Source organism: Peromyscus maniculatus, chromosome 3 (assembly GCF_049852395.1).
Source record: "Peromyscus maniculatus bairdii isolate BWxNUB_F1_BW_parent chromosome 3, HU_Pman_BW_mat_3.1, whole genome shotgun sequence".
Classification (NCBI taxonomy): domain Eukaryota; kingdom Metazoa; phylum Chordata; class Mammalia; order Rodentia; family Cricetidae; genus Peromyscus; species Peromyscus maniculatus.
Window position 1 is genome coordinate 55,818,262 of NC_134854.1, and position 20,038 is coordinate 55,838,299.

The window sequence follows — 20,038 nt, forward strand, 5'->3', positions numbered from 1 at the left end:
GATGTGTACTCATCAAAAGTGGTCAACACACAGCACACCAAGTGTCAACGCTCACCTGAGTAAGGCTTCACTGGCATGTCATCTAAGAGGAGGTGCAGAAGCCTCTGCGTATGTGACCGCTGGCGATTAAGAGAAGTTACTCTTAGTTCTATTGAGGCAGTCTTCATAAGCCACGACATTTGATTCAGCATAGAGATTTCATACTCTAAAATTTAAACAAATAAATTTCATTTCCCATAGTTGTAACACAAGATCAGAAAATTCCACAAATCTAACTAGATACTTCCCTATGAAACAATAATTTCTGAATCTTAGTAACATCATGATCATAACATAAAATTATGAAAGAAAAATGGATACAAAGGAAAAAGAAGTTATTCTATGTCCATGAAAGATGAAGAAAACTAATAATTTTTTATTAGTGCTGGATGTAGTATATGCCTTTAATCCCAGCACTCAGGAGACAGAGGATCTCTGAATTTCAGGCCAGCCTGATCTATATAGCAAGTTCCAGGCCAGCCAGAGATACAAAGTGAGACGCTGTCTCAAAAAAAAAAAAAAAACAAAAAAACAAAAACCTCATTACCAGAGTAATTTCACAAAGATCCTATAAGTCTGCTATGATTTAACATTAATGCCTGTTTATATTTTGTTTATATATAACAATCCATTTTTAAAAACCATAATTTCACTCCATGAAACCCACATTTAAACCCACATTACATCATTTTATGACACATGATAAGACAGCTGGTAGAGCTCTTGACTTCACATATAATTAAGGCTATAAATTTCACATATAAAAGAAACTTAAGGCCGGGCGTTGGTGGCGCACGCCTTTAATCCCAGCACTCGGGAGGCAGAGGCAGGTGGATCTCTGTGAGTTCGAGGCCAGCCTGGGCTACCAAGTGAGTTCCAGGAAAGGCGCAAAGCTACACAGAGAAACCCTGTCTCGAAAAACCAAAAAAAAAAAAAAAAAAAAAAAAAGAAACTTAAAGGGGTTGGAGAGCTGGCTCCACAGTTAAGAGCACTTCCTACTCTAGCAGAGGACCCTGGTTTAATCCCCAGCACCCACATGGCAGCTCACAACTGCCAGAACTCAAGTTCCAAGGGAGCTAACACTCTTCTCTGCTGCCTCCCTGGGTCCCTGCAGGCACATGGTGCATTTAACACAAAGGTAAACACACTTAGATAGAATTTTAAAAAGAAGTTTTCAAATTCAGTATTATTTTGAGATAGTCTTGCAATATAACCAAGACAAGTCTAAAAGACAGTCCACCTGCCTCAGAGTCCCAATGCTGGAAACATTGGCTAATGTTATTTTTAGGCTTGGTGGGTCCTATGCTTTGAAGTCCTAAACGATGACAAGGTAAACAAGTAATATTAACAAATGTCAGTCTGTCCTGGTCGGCCTTTGTGCCACCCTGACACAGGCTAAAGTTATTCTAGAAGAAACCACAACTGAGAAAGTGTCTCCTTAAGATCAGGCTGCAGGCAAGCCTGTGAGGCATTCTTAATTAGAGATTGATGTGGGTGATGCCACCCTGGGCTCCTGGTTTGGATAGTGTAAGAAAGCAGGCTGAGCAAGCCAGTAAGCAGCGCTCCTCAAGGTTTCTGCTTCAGTTCCTGCCTCCAAACTCCTAGCTCAAGTTTCTGCCCTGACTTCTCTCAGTGATACAGAGTGTGACCTGACCCTTGTAAGATAAAATCAACCTTTTCCTCCCCAAGTTGCTTTTGGTCCTGGTGTTTATCACAGCAATAGAAGCCATAACTAAGACACAGGCCAGCTAAGTCAATCTTTACTACAACACACATATCGTAAGCCAGGCAGTGACAATTGTTTTGGATTACTCATATATAAAATTTTAAAGTTTCTATAATGTTTTTATATAAACAGTATCTCATAACTAAAAATGAGAAAATTATGAAAATATACAAGACTGTTTTATCAATTAGATAATTCCCAAGGATCTTACAGTTTTCTAAAAAGTAAATTAGAATGCTGACAATTACCAGTAACAGAAATGTATTAACAGAATATGTGGACCTCAATTTCAAAACTATGACGACATAAGGTATGCTTCAGGCCTGTGTGGCAGTGCAGGCCTCTGGGTCCAGTTACTCAGGAGGTTGAAGCAGTGGAGAATAGTCTGCGCTCACAAATTCAAGACACCCTTGGTTTGGCTGTAACATGGCTCAGCAGATAAGGGTACCTGCACCAGGCCCGACTCCGAGACTGATCCCTGGGACCCGCACAGTAAAAGAGAACTAACCCCTGAAAGTTGTCTTTCAACCTCTACGAGCAAAATGTTGTGCAAAATGTAATAAAAAATAGCAAGTTCTACTATATGTGAAAGGGATTAACACAAACAAGTATAGAAAAAAGTCTGTAACTTAGTTAATCAAAAGAAAATAAAGAGCCAGGTGGTGGTAGCACATGCCTTTAATCCTATCACTCAGAAAGCGGAGGCAGGTGATTCTTTCAGTTCGAGATCAGTCTGGTCTACAGATCAAGTTCTAGGACAGCCAAGGCTACACAAAGAAACCCTGTCTATACATACACACACACACACACACACACACACACACACACACACAGGAGGGAGGGAGGGAGGGAGGGGGGGGAGGAAGGAGGGGGGGGGGGGAGAGAGAGAGAGAGAGAGAGAGAGAGAGAGAGAGAGAGAGAGAGAGAGAGAGAGAGAGAGAGAGAGAGAGAGAAAGCATACATATGGTACACAGATATACATTCAGGGATAACACAAACTTTTTAATATATGGGTTTTTTTTTTTTTAATTTTAAAAAGAAAAACAATCTTGATAAAGCATAAATTAGGCTAGAACAGTTCTTAGTCATGTTAATAAACTAGATTTAGCCGGGCGGTAGTGGCACATGCCTTTAATCCCAGCACTCGTGAGGCGGAGCCAGGAGGATCTCTGAGTTCGAGGCCAGCCTGGGCTACCAAGTGACTTCTAGGAAAGGCGCAAAGCTACACAGGGAAACCCTGTCTCGAAAAAAACCAAAAATAAATAAATAAATAAACTAGATTTATAATTTCACCTAAAATTACATTTCAAAGTTTTATTTCAAGATAATTTGACTAGTTTCAAATATATATAAGACATAAATGTAAATCAGAAATTCTTCTAAGAAATATTCATTCACAAGCAGGCGAGCTGCCTTGGCAAGTAAAAGCACTTGCCACACGAGCCTGATGACCTGAGATCAATTCCTAGAACTCACGTCAAAGGTTCTCTGACCTCCACATGTGCACACCCACTCACATGTAACACCCCCCCCCACACACACACACAGAATGAAATATCTAATTTCAGTGATCTTCTTACCCCTCCAACACAACCTTTAAGTTTTGTTTGTAAGAGCCAAATTCCCTCACTCAGATTATACTTGGGTAATTTTGCACTGTAAGTGAAAACAGGAAGCTTCTCACACAGAAATTACAGAAGTACCCAGGTAATAGCAACAAAGAAACACATGAGAGGCCCACAATACCTGCGGCTCTAAAGTGTGTGTGTATATAAAACCAAGCAACAACTCTATATTAGTTACACACTGTGACCAATACCTGCGGCTCTAAAGTGTGTGTGTCTATAAAACCAAGCAACAACTCTATATTAGTTACACACTCTGACCAATACCTGCGGCTCTAAAGTGTGTGTCTATAAAACCAAGCAACAACTCTATATTAGTTACACATTCTGACCAATTCTAAGTTGAAAACACAAAACCCAACAAATGTTCTAAACCCCGAGATTCATAAGTGCCCACATACCACAAGTGTAAAATCCCACATCTGACCTCACATCACAGGTTGCAGACAAAATGAAGGCACACTAAAAATATGGGGTAAAATTAACTTCAGGCTATTCCTGTAAAGTTTATATACACACATGAACTTCGTGTTTAGAAGTGGGTACAGTCCCCAAGATACCTCATATGTAAGAAATACTCCAAAATCAAAGGGTGTTGGAGTGGGGCGTGGTGGTATTCACCTATAATCCCAGCTGAGGAAAAGTACCTCAAATTCCAAACCCAGGTCCAGAAAAAAACCCTATCAACCAACCAATCAAACATTCAAACTCTGAAGCACCCCTGACAGCAAGCCTTCCTGTCAGGCAGAGTCCTCATCTAACAGTAATAAAGTGATACAGTTCCCACCTTTGTTGGAGAAGGGAAGATGCTGCAGCTGGGAGAACAGGAAGTCCTGGCTGGTCCGCAAGTACCTCATGGTAGGACCAGACGTGTCCGAGCACGCACATAACTGATATATCACCTATGAAATAAAAGAAAATCTCTAAATCAGTACTGGTTTTAAGATAACAAAATATGAGTGTAAAATATTAATATGCACCAATAACCCAAGCAAATGGAAAATCACATGTATAAAATAAATATGTACTTATATTAAAAAAAAACTTATTTATGCATTTTATGTTTATGAGTGCTCTATCCATCTGTACACCTGCATGCCAGAAGAGGGCACAGGATCCCATTATAGATGGTTATGAGCTACCATGTGGTTGCTGGGAATTAAACTCAGAACCTCTGGAGGAGTAGCCAATGCTCATGACTGCTGAGCCATCTCTCCAGTCCCACAAGCTAAGATTTCTAAACCCAGGTCCTTGGTGTGCTAGCTCAAGAAAACATATTGATACACAGCCTGAGTACCGACATTGCCAGACATGGCCTGTAATCCCAGAACCAAGGAGACTGAGGCAGGGTAATCATTAGTTCAAGCCCAGCCTAGGCTACATACCAAGACCCTGCATTCAAAATAAAAATAAACAAGTTTTATAATGACAGCACTAAATCTTGCAATCACCCTGAACATATTTATTCATACATACACAAAATTAATTAAGTTTTACTATTTTAATTAGTAGTAGTATTACCTAGTAGTCACCCCTTTAAAAATCATTAATCATTTTATCTCAACTTCAAAAAATAGTAAAACTTAGAAGAATCGAAACAACACTACTAAGAAAACTACAAAGATCTGCAAACTTCACTGTGTTACAAATACAAGCTCTAAATACAACTTTAACAAAACAGTAAATGTGAGGAAGGAGAATTTTATCAATCTAAGAAAAACTGAGATCTGGTTATCATACAAAGATCTCCATTATGGACATGATTATCATAAGTATATAAATAGACAAAATGGCATAAAAATGAAAACTACTTGCCGGGCGGTGGTGGCGCACGCCTTTAATCCCAGCACTCGGGAGGCAGAGGCAGGCGGATCTCTGTGAGTTCGAGGCCAGCCTGGTCTCCAAAGCGAGTTCCAGGAAAGGTGCAAAGCTACACAGAGAAACCCTGTCTCGAAAAACCAAAAAAAAAAAAAAAATGAAAACTACTCATAATAAATCAAGAGTCCATCTGTTTTCAATAACAGACAATAATTAAGCCTAGTACCCAAGTACCCAGTGGCTAAGTACCCAGTCACAGCTCCTTGGAAAGCTGAAGACAGATAGCTTGAGTCTACCAGTCTGAGACTAGGCTGGCTGACAAAGCAAGAGACAAAATTCATCTCTTAAAAATACATAAATAAAGCCTGGTGGTGGCGGCACATGCCTTTAACCCCAGCACTCAGAAGGCAGAGGCAGGCAAATCTGAGTTTGAGGCCAGCCTGGTCTACAAAATGAGTTCCAGTACAGCCAAGGGCACAAACCCTGTTTTGATTAAAAGAAAAAAAAAAAAAAAAACAAAGAATAAAAAAATGAGGCAGCAAAGCAGGTGTCATACATCTTATAAGTCAAAGGAGTTTTGTTTTGTTTTGTTTTGTTTTTTGGTTAAATGTTTCTGAATGATTTATTTATTCTTGTTTTATGTGCATATTGCTTGCGTGTGTCTGTGTGAGGATGTCAGATCCCATGGAACTGAAGTTACAGACAGTTGTAAACTGCCATGTGGGTGCTGGGAATCAAACCCAGGTCCTCTGCAAGAGCAGCCAGTGCTCTTAACCACTGAGCCATCTCTCTGGAATCAGAGAAATTTCTAACTGCAAAATGTAAATTTCAGTATTTGCAAAGCAGCAGCAATAACTGTCATTCATGAGCCATCCATTTTTAAAGTACTTGCTAATCACTTTCTACATACCAGGCTCTTTAAGCTTCACTCAGTGCATTAATACTTAGCATACTTGTTATGATTATTTGAATTAAAAATCTAACCATACAATTATTCATCCGTTTGGGGTTACATAAGCAATACTCTACAAATTCTATAGGTGCCATCTTGCCTATATGCTAAAACTGACCCTAACCCTGAAATCAATGCTCAGATTCTTCTGCAGCAGTGGAGAGCTGCAGCTGCCTGGCTTGTCCACTGGCTGTCTCTGTCTTCAACTCTCACACTGCACATAAAGGTCCTTTTCATGGTCCAGCTAGTGTCATACTTATATCAGTTTGGTTCTTTAATTTTGCTGAAGTCAGGATCAATGGCTAAGAGACAGTTCAATGTGTAAAGGCATCTGTTACAAGCCTGCCAGCCTGAGCTCATCCCCAGGACTCAACATGGTGAAAGAAGAACTGATTCCCACATGTCTTCTGACCTCCACCCTAGTGTGGTAGCATGTGTGCACTCACACTCATGCACACACACAAATAGACAAAACAAAACAGAGCAAATAAACAAAACCAAGCATAGTTCTGAAGTGTTAGTTAGTTCTAAAACCTAAGAAAGCTGTGAGGTAAATTGCCCTTCTGAGAAACTATTTGTTAGTAAACTCCATACAGCCCTGATTAAGTGCCACTGTCCCTGAACTAAAAAACGTTAGTGGAGCATCAATACATACTATGTAAGATCCTTTTAACAGAAATGCATAGAAAATAAGGTCATCATAGGTTCACCAGTTATCAAGAATGTCGGCATGAGGGAACTGTAGGAATCTAACTGTAGTAGCCAACAGTCCCAGACTTGCCAGTTCAGTATTCAGTGACCTTATAAAATATGTCACCGTGAGTGAGAAGTAACTGTAAATCCTTGCCTAGAAATAGTCTTATTACGTTTGTGGTCTATTGTTAACTTTGTGTGGGGGCACGCGTGCCAAGTAGAGGTCAGAGGACAACTCTGGACAGTTCATCCCCTTCTTCCACCATGGGCTCCAGAGACCAAACTCGGTCAGCAGGTCTCTAGGAAGCACTTTTACAGACGAGCTATCTTGCTGGCCCTAGAAATATATTCTTAAGAAAAATACAAAGCAACAAACAGATCAGAACAGAGGAGGAAATGTAAACATAAATTACTTTGACGGCACAGAAAATGTATCCAAAGGGGAAGGAAAGGGACCACAGAAATTTGTATAGAAGGGTTTAAAGGAACACAAAAACATCTGTGTACTGAATTCAACTAAATGAACAATAGGCACACATAAAGAGAGACCACAAAATCAAAAGCAAGTATTTCTGCTGCAGACTGACACCCATCTTCAGACAGCTTTGGCATCCAATCAGCTCAAAACATAAATCAGCTGAAAGACCAAAGAGCACCCTCACCTTCTCTTCTGTCTCCAACCCGGCTTCATTCACCCTCACCTAGCCTCGCCTAGACGATAAATAAACTAGATGCCTAGCTTCTCAACTGCTTCTGTATATCTACCAGATCCTGTAACAATGAGCTCCAATTACCTCGGATCTCTCATTAAGGAAGATTTCATTCAGATTCAAAGAAGCATGAACGTTTGGAAAAACCAGAGGACAAAAGTGAATACTGAAAAATCACAAAGATAACATGAGAATAACAGAAATGTCTCCATTACACCGAGAGAATAATCCTACTTTTTAAGCCATGAAATGTGAATCATAGTGTCCTAAGTTGAGGAATTAGTCATGAATTATAAAACTTAGTTCTCAGAACACTTAAGTTCTCAAGCCAATCTAAACTCTAATCAGATCCTGCCGTCTCCACAGCTACAGGACTTCCTTCTTTACATGCTTCTTCAAAGATGCTGCTTGTACTTGACTCTGCACCTCGGCAATCCATTTCATGGATGGAGAACGCAACACCAGAGAAGGCACATGCCCCAGCTAGCTCAGCCTGCCAGCGGACACAGATGGCAACCAGGGATCTTCTGACCCAAGCCCACTCCAGACCCCCAAAGAGCCACTTGAAATACTGCACCACTGCTAACACTCCATCCACACACCTAACAGTCCTCATTTCTCACACTGTCAGGATCCTCAGATCTACAGGGTTGTTTACGCCTCATGGATTTTATCTTAAAGAAAGGCTGGAGGAACTGTTGGTGAACTCATTTCTATCCTAATCACCACTCTTCCATCTAGGAAACCAGCTGCTCAAGTCTCTGCTCAGTTCCTCAAGGTGCGATCTTCTACGTACCTGGTAGCACAGCTCAGCCAGCTGAGGATACTCCTGCACAGCCACAGGGCCAGTTCTCCCTTCTGTCCCTTTCTCCAGGATGTTGAGGATGGCATGCAGGCAGGTCCGAGGGCAGCCTAACACTCCTACACAGAACCAAAAGGAAATCCAAATTTTCTCAGGGTTTCTGCATCACAAACCCAAGACTCCCTTTATCAAAGTCTAATTTTAGATGTAACACATGCTCAACTGTGAACACGCTACAGAAAATACTGACACAGGAAATTATAAATCTCAATCCTATAAATCTGTTTAGACAGCTTTGATGATAAAGTCTGACCCACAATAGCCTTCACATGTCACTCACTTTCTAAGTGAACTGCTCTGTGAGCCCAGTATTTAATAAACACCCACTTACATCAACAAGCACGTAAGCAATAGATGCCCATGTGCAGTACAGCTAACCTGGGTCTTGTAGATTTGTGGTACTGATGGGTTTCTTCAACTCAAAACCCAACAGGTAAAGAGCAAGATTGGGTGGATTGCGTTCTAGAGATGTGATGAGAAGATTCAAGATGTGGATTCTCGTTTCGTGGCGGATTGCAGCTAACTTCTTTTCAACTTCTGAGCCTGAATACAGAGAGTACAGGACAAAATCACAAATCAGTGTAAAACAAGCACTTTCAAGCAGCATGTATTGGAACCCCACATCTACTTAATTCTTGACTGACTACTAAACTGCTTTGATTTAAAGCATCTTAAAACTCTTTATTTGTTCTAGCAAATTCCCAATTTCTCTTACATTAGCACCAGACAATTAAGTGCGTCAATGTTTTTCTCTTTATACTATGGACATATATAAAATAAAAGCACACATGTTAGTCAGAGCCATACCCTCTTCTACACGTACAAATTCTTCTGTGTCTTCGCTATCCAAGCACTCTACGAATCCAGCCATCAGCTTCTGGCTCACACTCTGAAGTCACAGACAGAAAATGACAAATTAACAGAAACTCTACATAACAGACAACCCACGATAAACACAGAGCATCTATAGACATTCACCTGTGAAAACAAAGGCAACTCTGCCTCAGTGTGTAGATTTTAGGCTTGTTTTGTTTTGAATTTTATGAGTGTGAGTATTTTGCCTATATGTATGTCTGTGTATCAAGTGCATGCCTGGTGTCCAAGGAACCCAGAAGAGTCGCCAGATCCCCTGGAACTGGAGTTAGAAACAGCTGTGAGCCACCATGTGGGTCCTGAGACTTAAACCCAGGTCTTCTGCAAGAGCAATCAATGCTCTTAACCACTAATCACAATCTCTCTCTCTCAATCTCTCTCTCATTCATTCACTCCTAGATTTTAGTTGTTTTTTAATTAAAAGAAAATTTAGCTATTTAGACTGCTACACATAAGTTCATTACAGAAATAATTAAAGCAAGCACCGTGGCATACATCTGTAATCCAAGCACTCAGGAGGCTGAGGCAGGATGATCCTAAGTTTGAAGTCAGCCTGCTCTAAAGAAAGAAAGCAGACCAAGTGTGGTGCACACACCTTCAATCCCAGTCTTGGGAGGCAGAAGCAGACAGGTCTCTCTAAGTTCAAGACTCACCTGGTCTACACAGTGAGTTCTAGGCCAACCAAGGTTACATAATGAGACCTTGCCTCAAAAAAGAAAAAGAAAAGGGAAGAGGGGTAACAGAAAAGAAACCTGGCAGGAAACAGCATGCAGTAATAATAATCTGTATTTAATTTAAAGCTCAGCATGGTGGCTTGTACCTGTAACCCAGCACGTAAGAAGGAGAGGACACAAAAAGATCATAGGTTCTAACCCACTCTGGATCACAATAGCCAGACCTACTCTCAAAAAGAAAAGCCAGATCCAGAAGCCACATCCGCATCTTACAGTGGCTCTCAGCCTTGGTGGTGCCATCATTCCAAGGGTACTTATAAAGATGTGAGGTCACTTTGATTGTTACAACTAGAGTTTACAACTGACACAGTGGCAAGGAACCCAGTCATGTGAAAGGTCTCATAAGAATTATAGTCCATGAAGATCTGGGGGCCAGTGAGCTGGCTGAGTGAGTGAGGGTGTTGCTGCTGAGCACAATGAACCAAATTCAAACCCCAGAACCCCACGGTAAAGGAGAAAACCGACTTCTACAAGTTGTCCTGACCTCAGCATCTCCTTGTGCACACCTTGTGCATATTCGCTCCCTCTCTCTCCTACACACAAAACAAAGAAAAACTTAAACAGAATCAAGATCTACTTCACCCAAAGTGACAAAACGTCTCTGCTTTAAACCACGGCTGAGAAGGAGCCGGCAAAGGCCTAGATTTTAGTTAAGTAGAGCGTCCTACAGACACTAGATGTTTACACAGGACACCCAGAGCCAATTGCACAGCTGCGGCTGTCCAAGGGCAGCAGAGGAGCTAGAGAGCAGAGCCACCATGGGTCAGGCAGGCGACCTCTTCAATGGAGCTTGAACCAGCCAAGGCAACACAACACCCTTTCAAATGACAAGAGGAGAAGCAAAAACTACCAGGAAGAGAAGAAAAAGGCGCATCTGAACTGGTACAGAACACAGGCCCACAGTGTCAACTTTTCCACAGGTGGAAGCAGGAGGATCACTGGAGCAACACAGTAACAGTCTCAGGAAAAAGAAAAAAAATCCTTAAATACATTCTATAATAGCCAACATACCACAAGTGTGGATCACCAGAAAACCACAAAGGTAATTAGCTCAGCAAACAGATGTGGCTGCAAGATCAATCACTTCAGATGCCCAGTCACAGCCATTTTGTAGACTACATAGTCACATACTGGAGTGTAAACACTCACAGAGCACACTGCAGAGGGTACTCTGCTGCGGAAGTATTCACTTCCTGGCTGGTTCCTCACCCATCCCTTATCAATGCACTTACTCTTTCAGGATCATTCCACAAACACAAACACAACTCATCCAGACACCATGACCCCTAGAATGCATCAACAACACAATCAATTACCTGGTCATGTGTGAAATCGCCAACCAGTTTGATCTGAATGTTGGAATTGCAAGAGATACAGCAGAGGATCTTGGCACTTTCAAAGGCCAATTCAGGATTACTGTTTCCATGATAGAGATACCTTCAGAAGAAAACATTGAAGAACAATGTGATCAAACTTGGCTTGTCACTGTTCCAAATAAAGAAAATTTAGGGGCTCATAGATAGCTCATGGTTAAGAGCATTTGCAGAGGACCTAGTTTGGCTCTCAGCACCTACATCTGCTTACAACTATCTCAAACTCCAGCTCCAGAGGATCCAACATCTCTGATCTCCATAGACACACATATAGATGTGATGCCCAGAGACAAGTAGGAACACACAAATACATATAAAAATTAAAAATAAATAACTCTTAGCTGGGCATAGTTGGCACACACTTTTAATCCCAGCACTGGGGAGGCAGAGACAGGCTGTGAATTCGAGGCTAGCCTCGTCTACAGAGTAAGTTCCAGGACAGGCTCTAAAGCTATACAAAGAAACCCTGACTCAAAAACAAACAAACAAAAAAAACAAATAATAATAATAAATAAATAAACTCTTAAAAGAAAAAAGAAAAAAACATAAAGCCAAAGGTTCACCTACCCATATAACACTCTTGGACGAATGAGAGAAAGGTGTTCCCCTTCTAGCTACAAAGAACCTCTTACAAGCTATATCATGCCTTCCAAAATACATGTGTAAAAGTTTTATTCCACAATGACTGTTTGGAAAAAGGCCTTTGTATATGTAGGAAATCAAGTACTGACAAGGTGATTAAGGATTTGCTAACTAGTTTTATGTCAACCTGACACAAGCTAGAATCATTTTGGAAGAGGAAACCTCAATTGAGAAGACGTCTCCACCAGACTAGGTCATGGGCAAGCCAGTGATTTTTCTTGATTGATGGCTTATGTGGGAGGGCCCAGCTCACTATGGGCAGTGCCACCTCAGGGCTCATGGTCCTAGGTGCTATAAAAGGCTGAGCAAGCCGTGATGAGCAGGCCAGTAAGCAGCATTCTTCCATGGCCTCTGATTAAGGTTCTGCCTCCAAATTTCTGTCTTCAGTTCCTTCCTGACTTCCAACAGTGATGGGAGAGTAAGCTAAGAGATGTAAGATGAAACACTCTTTTCTCCTCAAGTTGCTTTTGGTCACACTGTTTTATCACAGCAATGAGAAACGTAACTAAGATAAGGGTACAAGAAAACTGTCCTCACAAAAGGCTATGTGGACAGAAGCACACTTCCACAGATCACCTTATGAAGCTGAAGCAAGTGACTGGTTCTACAAGCTATACAACAGCAACCACCAGAACGTTAGCAAATGCACGGGTATATATCCATCTATGTATACAGGCTGTGGGTGGCTCACAATCCCCTCCCCACACCCAAAAACATTCATTTTCCTACAGAAAACAAATACTATTCATTTTGGACCTAAAACTTTTAGGACATAGAATAAGTTAGGAAGGGAAAAAAGAAAAGACTGGTAAGGCTCAGAGTGACTGAAATCAAAGGAGTGAAACTAGGTAAGATTAAAATAGTCCCAAACAGATCATCTGTGATGTATTAAACATACAACAAAAAGAGAGAATAAGAGCTGTCCTGCTCGTGCTCTACTGACAGGTGTAACTTACCTGGCGATGTTAACCACATTGTCTGCCTTCTTAGTTCTGGGGTTAATTCCCTGCAAGAGCTGCTCCAAAGGAGAGACGATGAGAGCCAGCTGACTCTCTCTCAGAAGGTCCATGAAAAGGTTCTCCTTCTGCAGAGTGAGATTGAGGAGTGCTAGACAATGCTGAACTGCTTTCTCCAGGTGCTTCTTTCCTGTAATCCAAAGGAAGTTACACTAAATGAATCTTAGAAACACACAGCACTCAAGACAAAACAAACTAAAAGGCAAGTTTTAGTCTCAAATAATTCTTGTTACAAATGTTCAACAGCACCTTCACAACAGCTTTCGCCCATAGAAAACCAATGATCTGTGTGACCCAGGCTACTCAGGATATTAGCGTCTCTTTTATCTTTTCCTTGATCCGCTTGAGCAGTGGTTCTCAACCTTCCTAATACTGCGACCCTTTAATACAATTCCTTATGTTGTGGTGGCCCCCAACCATAAAATTATTTTTATTACTACTTCATAGCTAATTTTGCTGCTGTTATGAATTGTCGTGCAAGCATCTGACATGCAGGATATCCGATATGGGATTCAAGGGGGGCTGTGACCCACAGTTGAGAACCACTGTTTTAGAGCACTGGCTCTCTGAATGGGGTGATGTGCGCCCAGTGAACATTTGACAACACCTATAAACACTCTCGTTTGTCCTAACTGGGAAGATGTAACTGGAATCCAGTCAACAGAAGCACACAGCACACAGTACCGCACCCACAGCAGAGAACTATCAGCTGTCAATAGTGCTTAGAGTGAGAAACTGACTTCCAGACATAGCCATTGTCAAAATAAAGCTGAAGAGATGGCTCAGTGGTTAAGAACACTTGGCTCTTACAGAGAATGTGGGTTCTATTCCAGCACCTAAATGGTAACTCATATCCAACTGTAACTCTAATTCCAGGGAATATGATACCTTCTTCTGGCCTCCGCAGGCACAAGACATGCACATAATACATGGACATACACACAGACAAAATATTCACATACAGAAAATAAAAATAACCCTTCAAAAAAATTTTAAAGAAATAGCAGAAAATATAGTAAAGGTCACTTGTAATCTCAACCTTTCAAATTTAAAATGTTAGGCCCTAAGTTTTTCTACAGTTACAAACCTATGTTCAGAATCTGACTTTTCTATTTCAGACCACTGCCACACTAGAGACAATACAGCACAGCAGTATGAAGCCTGGGCTCTGGGGCCTAACCGCTGAGGATCAAATCCCAGCTCTCAGTGTAACTTCTTTGTGCATCATTTCCTTAAACGATCTGCCACATAAGGCTTCTGTGCAGATGAAATGTATTAAAACACATGCTATGCTTTTGAGAGCCAGCTGCAGAGAAAGCACTTAACAAACAGTAAGTAATGCCAATGATAATAAATAACACTTACTAAACACTATGAACCAGACTATAGTACGTGTTTCTGTAAGTATCACAGGATTCAGATTCAGAGTTAAGCATGTTAAAGATGTGAAAGAGAAAGAAACATTTTAATTGTCTGCAGAAGACCCTGCAATGATAGTCACAGTGAATGAGTCTCTGTAATTCAGTCTATTTTCACTCATAGTAAGAACTCACTGAAAATACCACTGTTAGATAAGACTCTTACAGTATAAAAGACGAAGATGTCACCAGTTCTGAAGTCACAGAGACTTACAGGCACATACCAGGGAAAGGTGCGTAGGTATCCAGCTGCTTAACTCCTTCTTCCAGTAAACTGAGAGCAAGTTCCAACATCGGTGACTCATTCAGAAGATGGTACATCAGACTGAAGCCAGGCGGCTTATAGGCTATGATTTCTTCTCCTAAACAGAAGTCCAAACACAGTCCAAACGAAGGTGAATCGGCATTGGCTTACAACAACTGTGTGTGTGTGTGTGTGTGTGTGTGTGTGTGTGTGTGTGTGTGTGTGTGTGTATGTTCAGAGCACAGCTTGAAGGAGTCAGTTCTCTTCCACTGTAAAGTCCAGGGATTGGACGGAGACCATGCAGGTGCTATTACCTATAAAGAATCAGTTAGTGGCCATCTCACTGGCCCCTCAATCACCATTTTTGTTAGACCCTCTGTTTTTGTGAAATGTATGACATTGTAACTTAAACAGGATCAACACAGGCGAAGAAGGCAAGCCTCAAGTCAGGACAATGACACGAACTGTTGAGAGGAGCAGTTCCTGAGGAGTGAGTGACTAATGTGCACGTGGGAGCCAGTGCCCACTACCAATCACCACAGGAACTATAACCTGAGTACTTAACCTTCTACTCAGGAAAATCCTATTTTCTCTCTTAAACAGAACATAATTAAAACATTAAAGCACTGATTAAATTCTAATTTAAATCATAATTTTTAACTTTCATTTATATACACAATCACTAAATCATAAATACTCTAGACAATTACCTTGTAGCTCCACAAACTGATCTACAAAATCTTCGAGCTGAGGCTCATAATCTCTCAGTAGCTTATAGAACACTTCCAAGACAACCTCAGCAACTTCCCACTACAGGAAAAAAACAAGTATTTCAGTAATAATGAACAGTCCAAGTGGGGAATTGTCAAGCTTTTCACTCCCTCCACTTTGCTCTCCAGAAAAGAGACGAAGTCCCTTGTGTACTTTATTAATTTATACAAACATTCTTAATTCATGTTGTTATTTGTCAAAGGATAACAGGTTGGCTTTTTTCTAGACAGAACATTTTTTAAAGATTACTTAAGAAGTGTCTCTTCAGTCGAAGGTTGAGCTCTTTTACAAGCTGAAGGTATTTAGCACCTGGTCATGTTCACTTTACAATTACAATACCTGACTTCTCTATAGTTCAAAGAGTTCACGTTTTCTCTAGGACGCTCATGTGAAGCTAGTACAGTGCCTGAATCCCTCAGATCACATAGCTCAACAGCAAACACGCTCTGCCCAACAACCAGTCACAATGCTCTAAATGACCCCATGACCATCTCACTGTTAAAGACGGACTTAAAATACTTTACATGGGAGGACACATACGTACAGCTATATCCAGCGGAATTTAAACTGTGCTTTAAATCCATTGCACAGAGTTTTTTTTTTTACATAATTTACTTTTGCGGTGGAGACTGAACCCAGCCTGCACATACAAAGCCACTGCTCTACACAGTACAGCTGTGGGCCCCCACCTCCAATGCCCTCACCCCAACACAGAGGTCTAGTAATTCTGCTTTTTTGATGATTATTTAAAGGTCATTAAACTACATAATTTTATCAGGGCTGAGTTTTAGAATGGGACTACACTGTGGCCTTTTTGAATTTTCAAGATTTGAAGACTGTTAAATCTACTACCTCTAACTGTAGTATTAACCTCAACCCAAAGCACTGTTGTCATGAGATCCCACTGTCTTAAGATATAGTTACCTAAGTTAAACTAAAGAAAGCTTCAAGGAAAAAACATTCTAAAACCTGACAACAATTTTTCAGGGAAAATAAACTAGGTGGCAGCAAAGAAAGCAGCAATGTTTGAGGTGAAGCTTCATATGGGCAAAAAATTATCTGCAAAGAACGAGGCTGACTAGTATTGCAAACTCGGAGGTCGGAATGACCTTATCAAGACAAGACAAATAAGACATTTAAAAATGTGCCGGAAGATTCTGTTGAGAAGGCTGCAATGATGACACATGTACTGCTCATTGAAATGTGCTTAGTGAAGCATGGCTGCTATTAATAGTTCATTGGATCAGGAGACTTATGTTAACAAGGAGACCTAGAGATGAAATAAAATGTATCCCCTTGTATTTATCATCACTAAGGAATAAATTATAAAGCAAAGAGAACTCTGTTTCTGTGACTAAATATTAGATCACCATATGACCCCTAATGATGAAAATGCAAAGAATCAGACTATGCCAGGTATAGATACAAGAAATGGATACTATGCAGCCATCTAAAGGCCATTTTTTAAGTGAATCTTCATAATCACTTGTAATCTCCATGCAAACAATACAAAGTAATGTAAGGTATGCTTTCTAGTGTTATTTAAAGGTGTGTACAAATAAGAAAAAAGACTAGAAATTACTATTTTTCTTTTGGTAACAGGGCTGGGGTGATAAAATTTCTTATGTTCTGAATTGTTCAATATTAGCATGAACTAAGTTCATTCTATAATCATTAATATAACAAAACATCCAGCAGGCTAAGAAAACAACAAACTAGTAGAGCAGAAACATTCCTATAAATTATATCCAAGGATATTCTGTGAGATAATAAACAGCATTATACACTAAAGGTGAACTACATAAGAACCTGGAAGGGTCTCTTACATAGATTAGTGGTTATGAGCTTGGATCTGAAGACAGAGTCCTATGTTCAAATCCTGGTCCTGGACCTTAGGCAAGTTCCTTAACTTTGCTAAGCCTCCATCTGTAAAATTGGAACATTAATAGTACCTGCCTCAAAGTAATACTAGAATTACATAGAACGATATATACGATGAGCCTGGTGGTGTCAAGGGGCAGAGCCAAGATGTGCATAAACATCATTGCTCTCAGCATTTACCCACGGTAGCTAAGTCCACTGGTTCATAACATAGCTTCCCTCTGGGTGAATAATCCACAACCTAGAATTGCTATCAGAACTAACAAGCCAGCTTGAATTGATACAACTTTTTGTTTGTTTGTTTGTTTTTTGTTTTTGTTTTCCGAGACAGGGTTTCTGTGTGGCTTTGGAGCCTGTCCTGGAATTCGCTCTGTAGCCCAGGCTGGCCTTGGGATTAAAGGCGTGCGCCACCACCGCAGGGCAATACAACTCCTAATCTAAAGCATCCCATGTGTTTCCAACAAGTGTGGAAAGGTTTTAGTTCAATGTTAGTTAAAATCTTCTTAGTGAGACATAGTGAGATTTTATCTTAAAATATTGTTCAGTTAAGGACTGACTGTGAACTATCAGAAAACTGCCACTGATCATTAAACTGTGTCTATTTTAATGCCCAAATTTATTTGTAAGACACATGAATAATCCAAGTAAAGACTACAGAATTAGGACTATAAATTGTATGAACTTCCAAAAGCCGAACTGAATTTATAGCCTTACACCTTGGTTGAAAAAACTGACAAGTTAAAAGGAGAGAAACGTTTCCTCTGAATATCACCTTTTCAGCTGCTCTCCGGTAAGCTCTCGTACGGAATCGGAGAAACACAGAATCCCTGAGGAACTGCAAGTAAGGGTCAAAGCCAGGGGGGCGCAGGCCAGCGCCCAGATTAGAAGGGAACGAGCTCTCCACCAGGGCACTGATCAACTGGCAAAAGGCCCGAGTCAAGGGGTATTCTTCACAACGGGACTCTATTTCATTGAGTTCAACCTTCAAGGAAAAGAACAAAGGGAATTAGCAATACAAAGCTAATGATTATCAAAAAAGAGCATTTTGCTGATACTAACTCATTAACAATGATATATCACAACACAAATAATTAACAAATAGTACTTCCTACTTAGCAGAAATGACACCAAATTATATCAATCTAATGAGTCAGAAGAATTTCAAATTTTCACATAGTATCTTAACTTTGAAATAAAAAAGATTTTTACACACTTCTACAAGTAAGAGGACAGCACACCAACTGGTTATACACACAAGTGACATACAGAGCATGCTGTATTTAGGAATATGTATGTGTATACATATACATGTATGTATGTAACAGCACTTAATAAACAAGAGGTCATGAATTTGAAAGAGAACAAAGAGGAGTATATAGCAGGCTTGGAGGGAGGAAAGGAAAAGAGAAACGATATAATTTTAATCTCAAAAGTAACAAAAAAAAGAGAGGGGACAGTGAGATGGCTCAGTGGTAAGGGTGCTTCCAGCCAAGTCTGAGGATGTACATTTGACCCCCCAGATTCTACACTGTAAGAGAGAGAATTGACAACTAAAAATGTTCCCCTAGAGGCTAGAGAGATAGATCAGAGGTTAAGAGCACCAGCTGCTCTTCCAGAGGTCCTGAGTTCAATTCCCAGCAACCACAAGGTGGCTCATAACCCCCTATAATGAGATCTGGTGCCCTCTTCTGGCCTGCAGGCATACATGCAGGCAGAATAATGTATGCATAATAAATAAATCTAAAAAAAATTTTTTTCCTCTGACCTCCATTGACATGCCTCAGCATGTGCCACCTTCCTGCAAAATAAATAAATAAATAGATGTAACAAATAAAAAGACAGAAAAGGAATAGAGATAATTTCTCCCACTGGAGGTAGTGGCACATGACTGTTATCCAGCACTTAGGAATCTGAGGAAGGACTATTAGCAGCTCAAGGTCAGCCAGAGATACAAAGCAAGATATCATCTCAAACAAACAAACAAACAAACAAACATTAATTCTCACTCCAAGTTGACTTAACTAACCTAATTAAAACAATTGCAATCAAGACTTTCCACTCAAACGGCTGCCATGTGACATCCTTTTTCCAACTCTGAACATACTAGTTTCTTTCACTGACTGCTTCATTTCATAATGAACAAGATGGCACAGCAGATAAAGATGCTCGCCTCCAAGCCTGACAACCTGAGTGTGATCCCCAGAGTCCCACAATATGGAAGAAGAGAACTGACTCCCCAAGGCTGTCCTCTGACCTCCACACACATACCAAGGCACATGTGTGCCTAGGCATACACATGACCACACAGTATATAAATTAATTAATTAAATAATAATAAAAAGACTTTGTCTCCATTTCAGTATTAATGAACCTTCCAAAAGCAAATATATTAAATTTAAAAATTATAGAAACTGAATAATCTACAAATAACTTCTCACAATTTTACTTTGGCATTACTGTATGAATGAATGTAGTTGAAACTAAAAAAGAAAACCTTACCTCAATGCCAATAGCTTGCCTCTGGCTTGGAACCCTGACGGTCTGCAGTATCTGAAAGGAAGAAATGCATATCAGGAGCATCCTTGTCCATCAATGAGCAGAAATGGCATGGCACAGTTACACATCTCCCCCACCACTCTTACAGGCTCACTCTATCGTAAG

The 20,038-nt window shown here is 40.4% G+C and overlaps 1 protein-coding gene across 1 annotated transcript in view; it reads right to left on the bottom strand.

Annotated features, from left to right (window-relative positions):
• Nucleotides 1–20,038, bottom strand: part of Nup205 (nucleoporin 205) — a 67,471-nt gene that overhangs the window by 22,419 nt on the left and 25,014 nt on the right. Inside the window, exons 14-24 of the mRNA XM_006990394.3 lie at nucleotides 19,877–19,927; nucleotides 18,150–18,359; nucleotides 15,436–15,535; nucleotides 14,706–14,843; nucleotides 13,004–13,193; nucleotides 11,349–11,469; nucleotides 9,233–9,314; nucleotides 8,804–8,968; nucleotides 8,360–8,484; nucleotides 4,178–4,292; nucleotides 56–205 (exon numbers count right to left, since the gene is read on the bottom strand). Coding sequence (XP_006990456.2) covers nucleotides 56–205; nucleotides 4,178–4,292; nucleotides 8,360–8,484; nucleotides 8,804–8,968; nucleotides 9,233–9,314; nucleotides 11,349–11,469; nucleotides 13,004–13,193; nucleotides 14,706–14,843; nucleotides 15,436–15,535; nucleotides 18,150–18,359; nucleotides 19,877–19,927 — 1,447 coding nt within the window. The remainder of the gene's footprint in view (nucleotides 1–55; nucleotides 206–4,177; nucleotides 4,293–8,359; nucleotides 8,485–8,803; nucleotides 8,969–9,232; nucleotides 9,315–11,348; nucleotides 11,470–13,003; nucleotides 13,194–14,705; nucleotides 14,844–15,435; nucleotides 15,536–18,149; nucleotides 18,360–19,876; nucleotides 19,928–20,038) is intronic.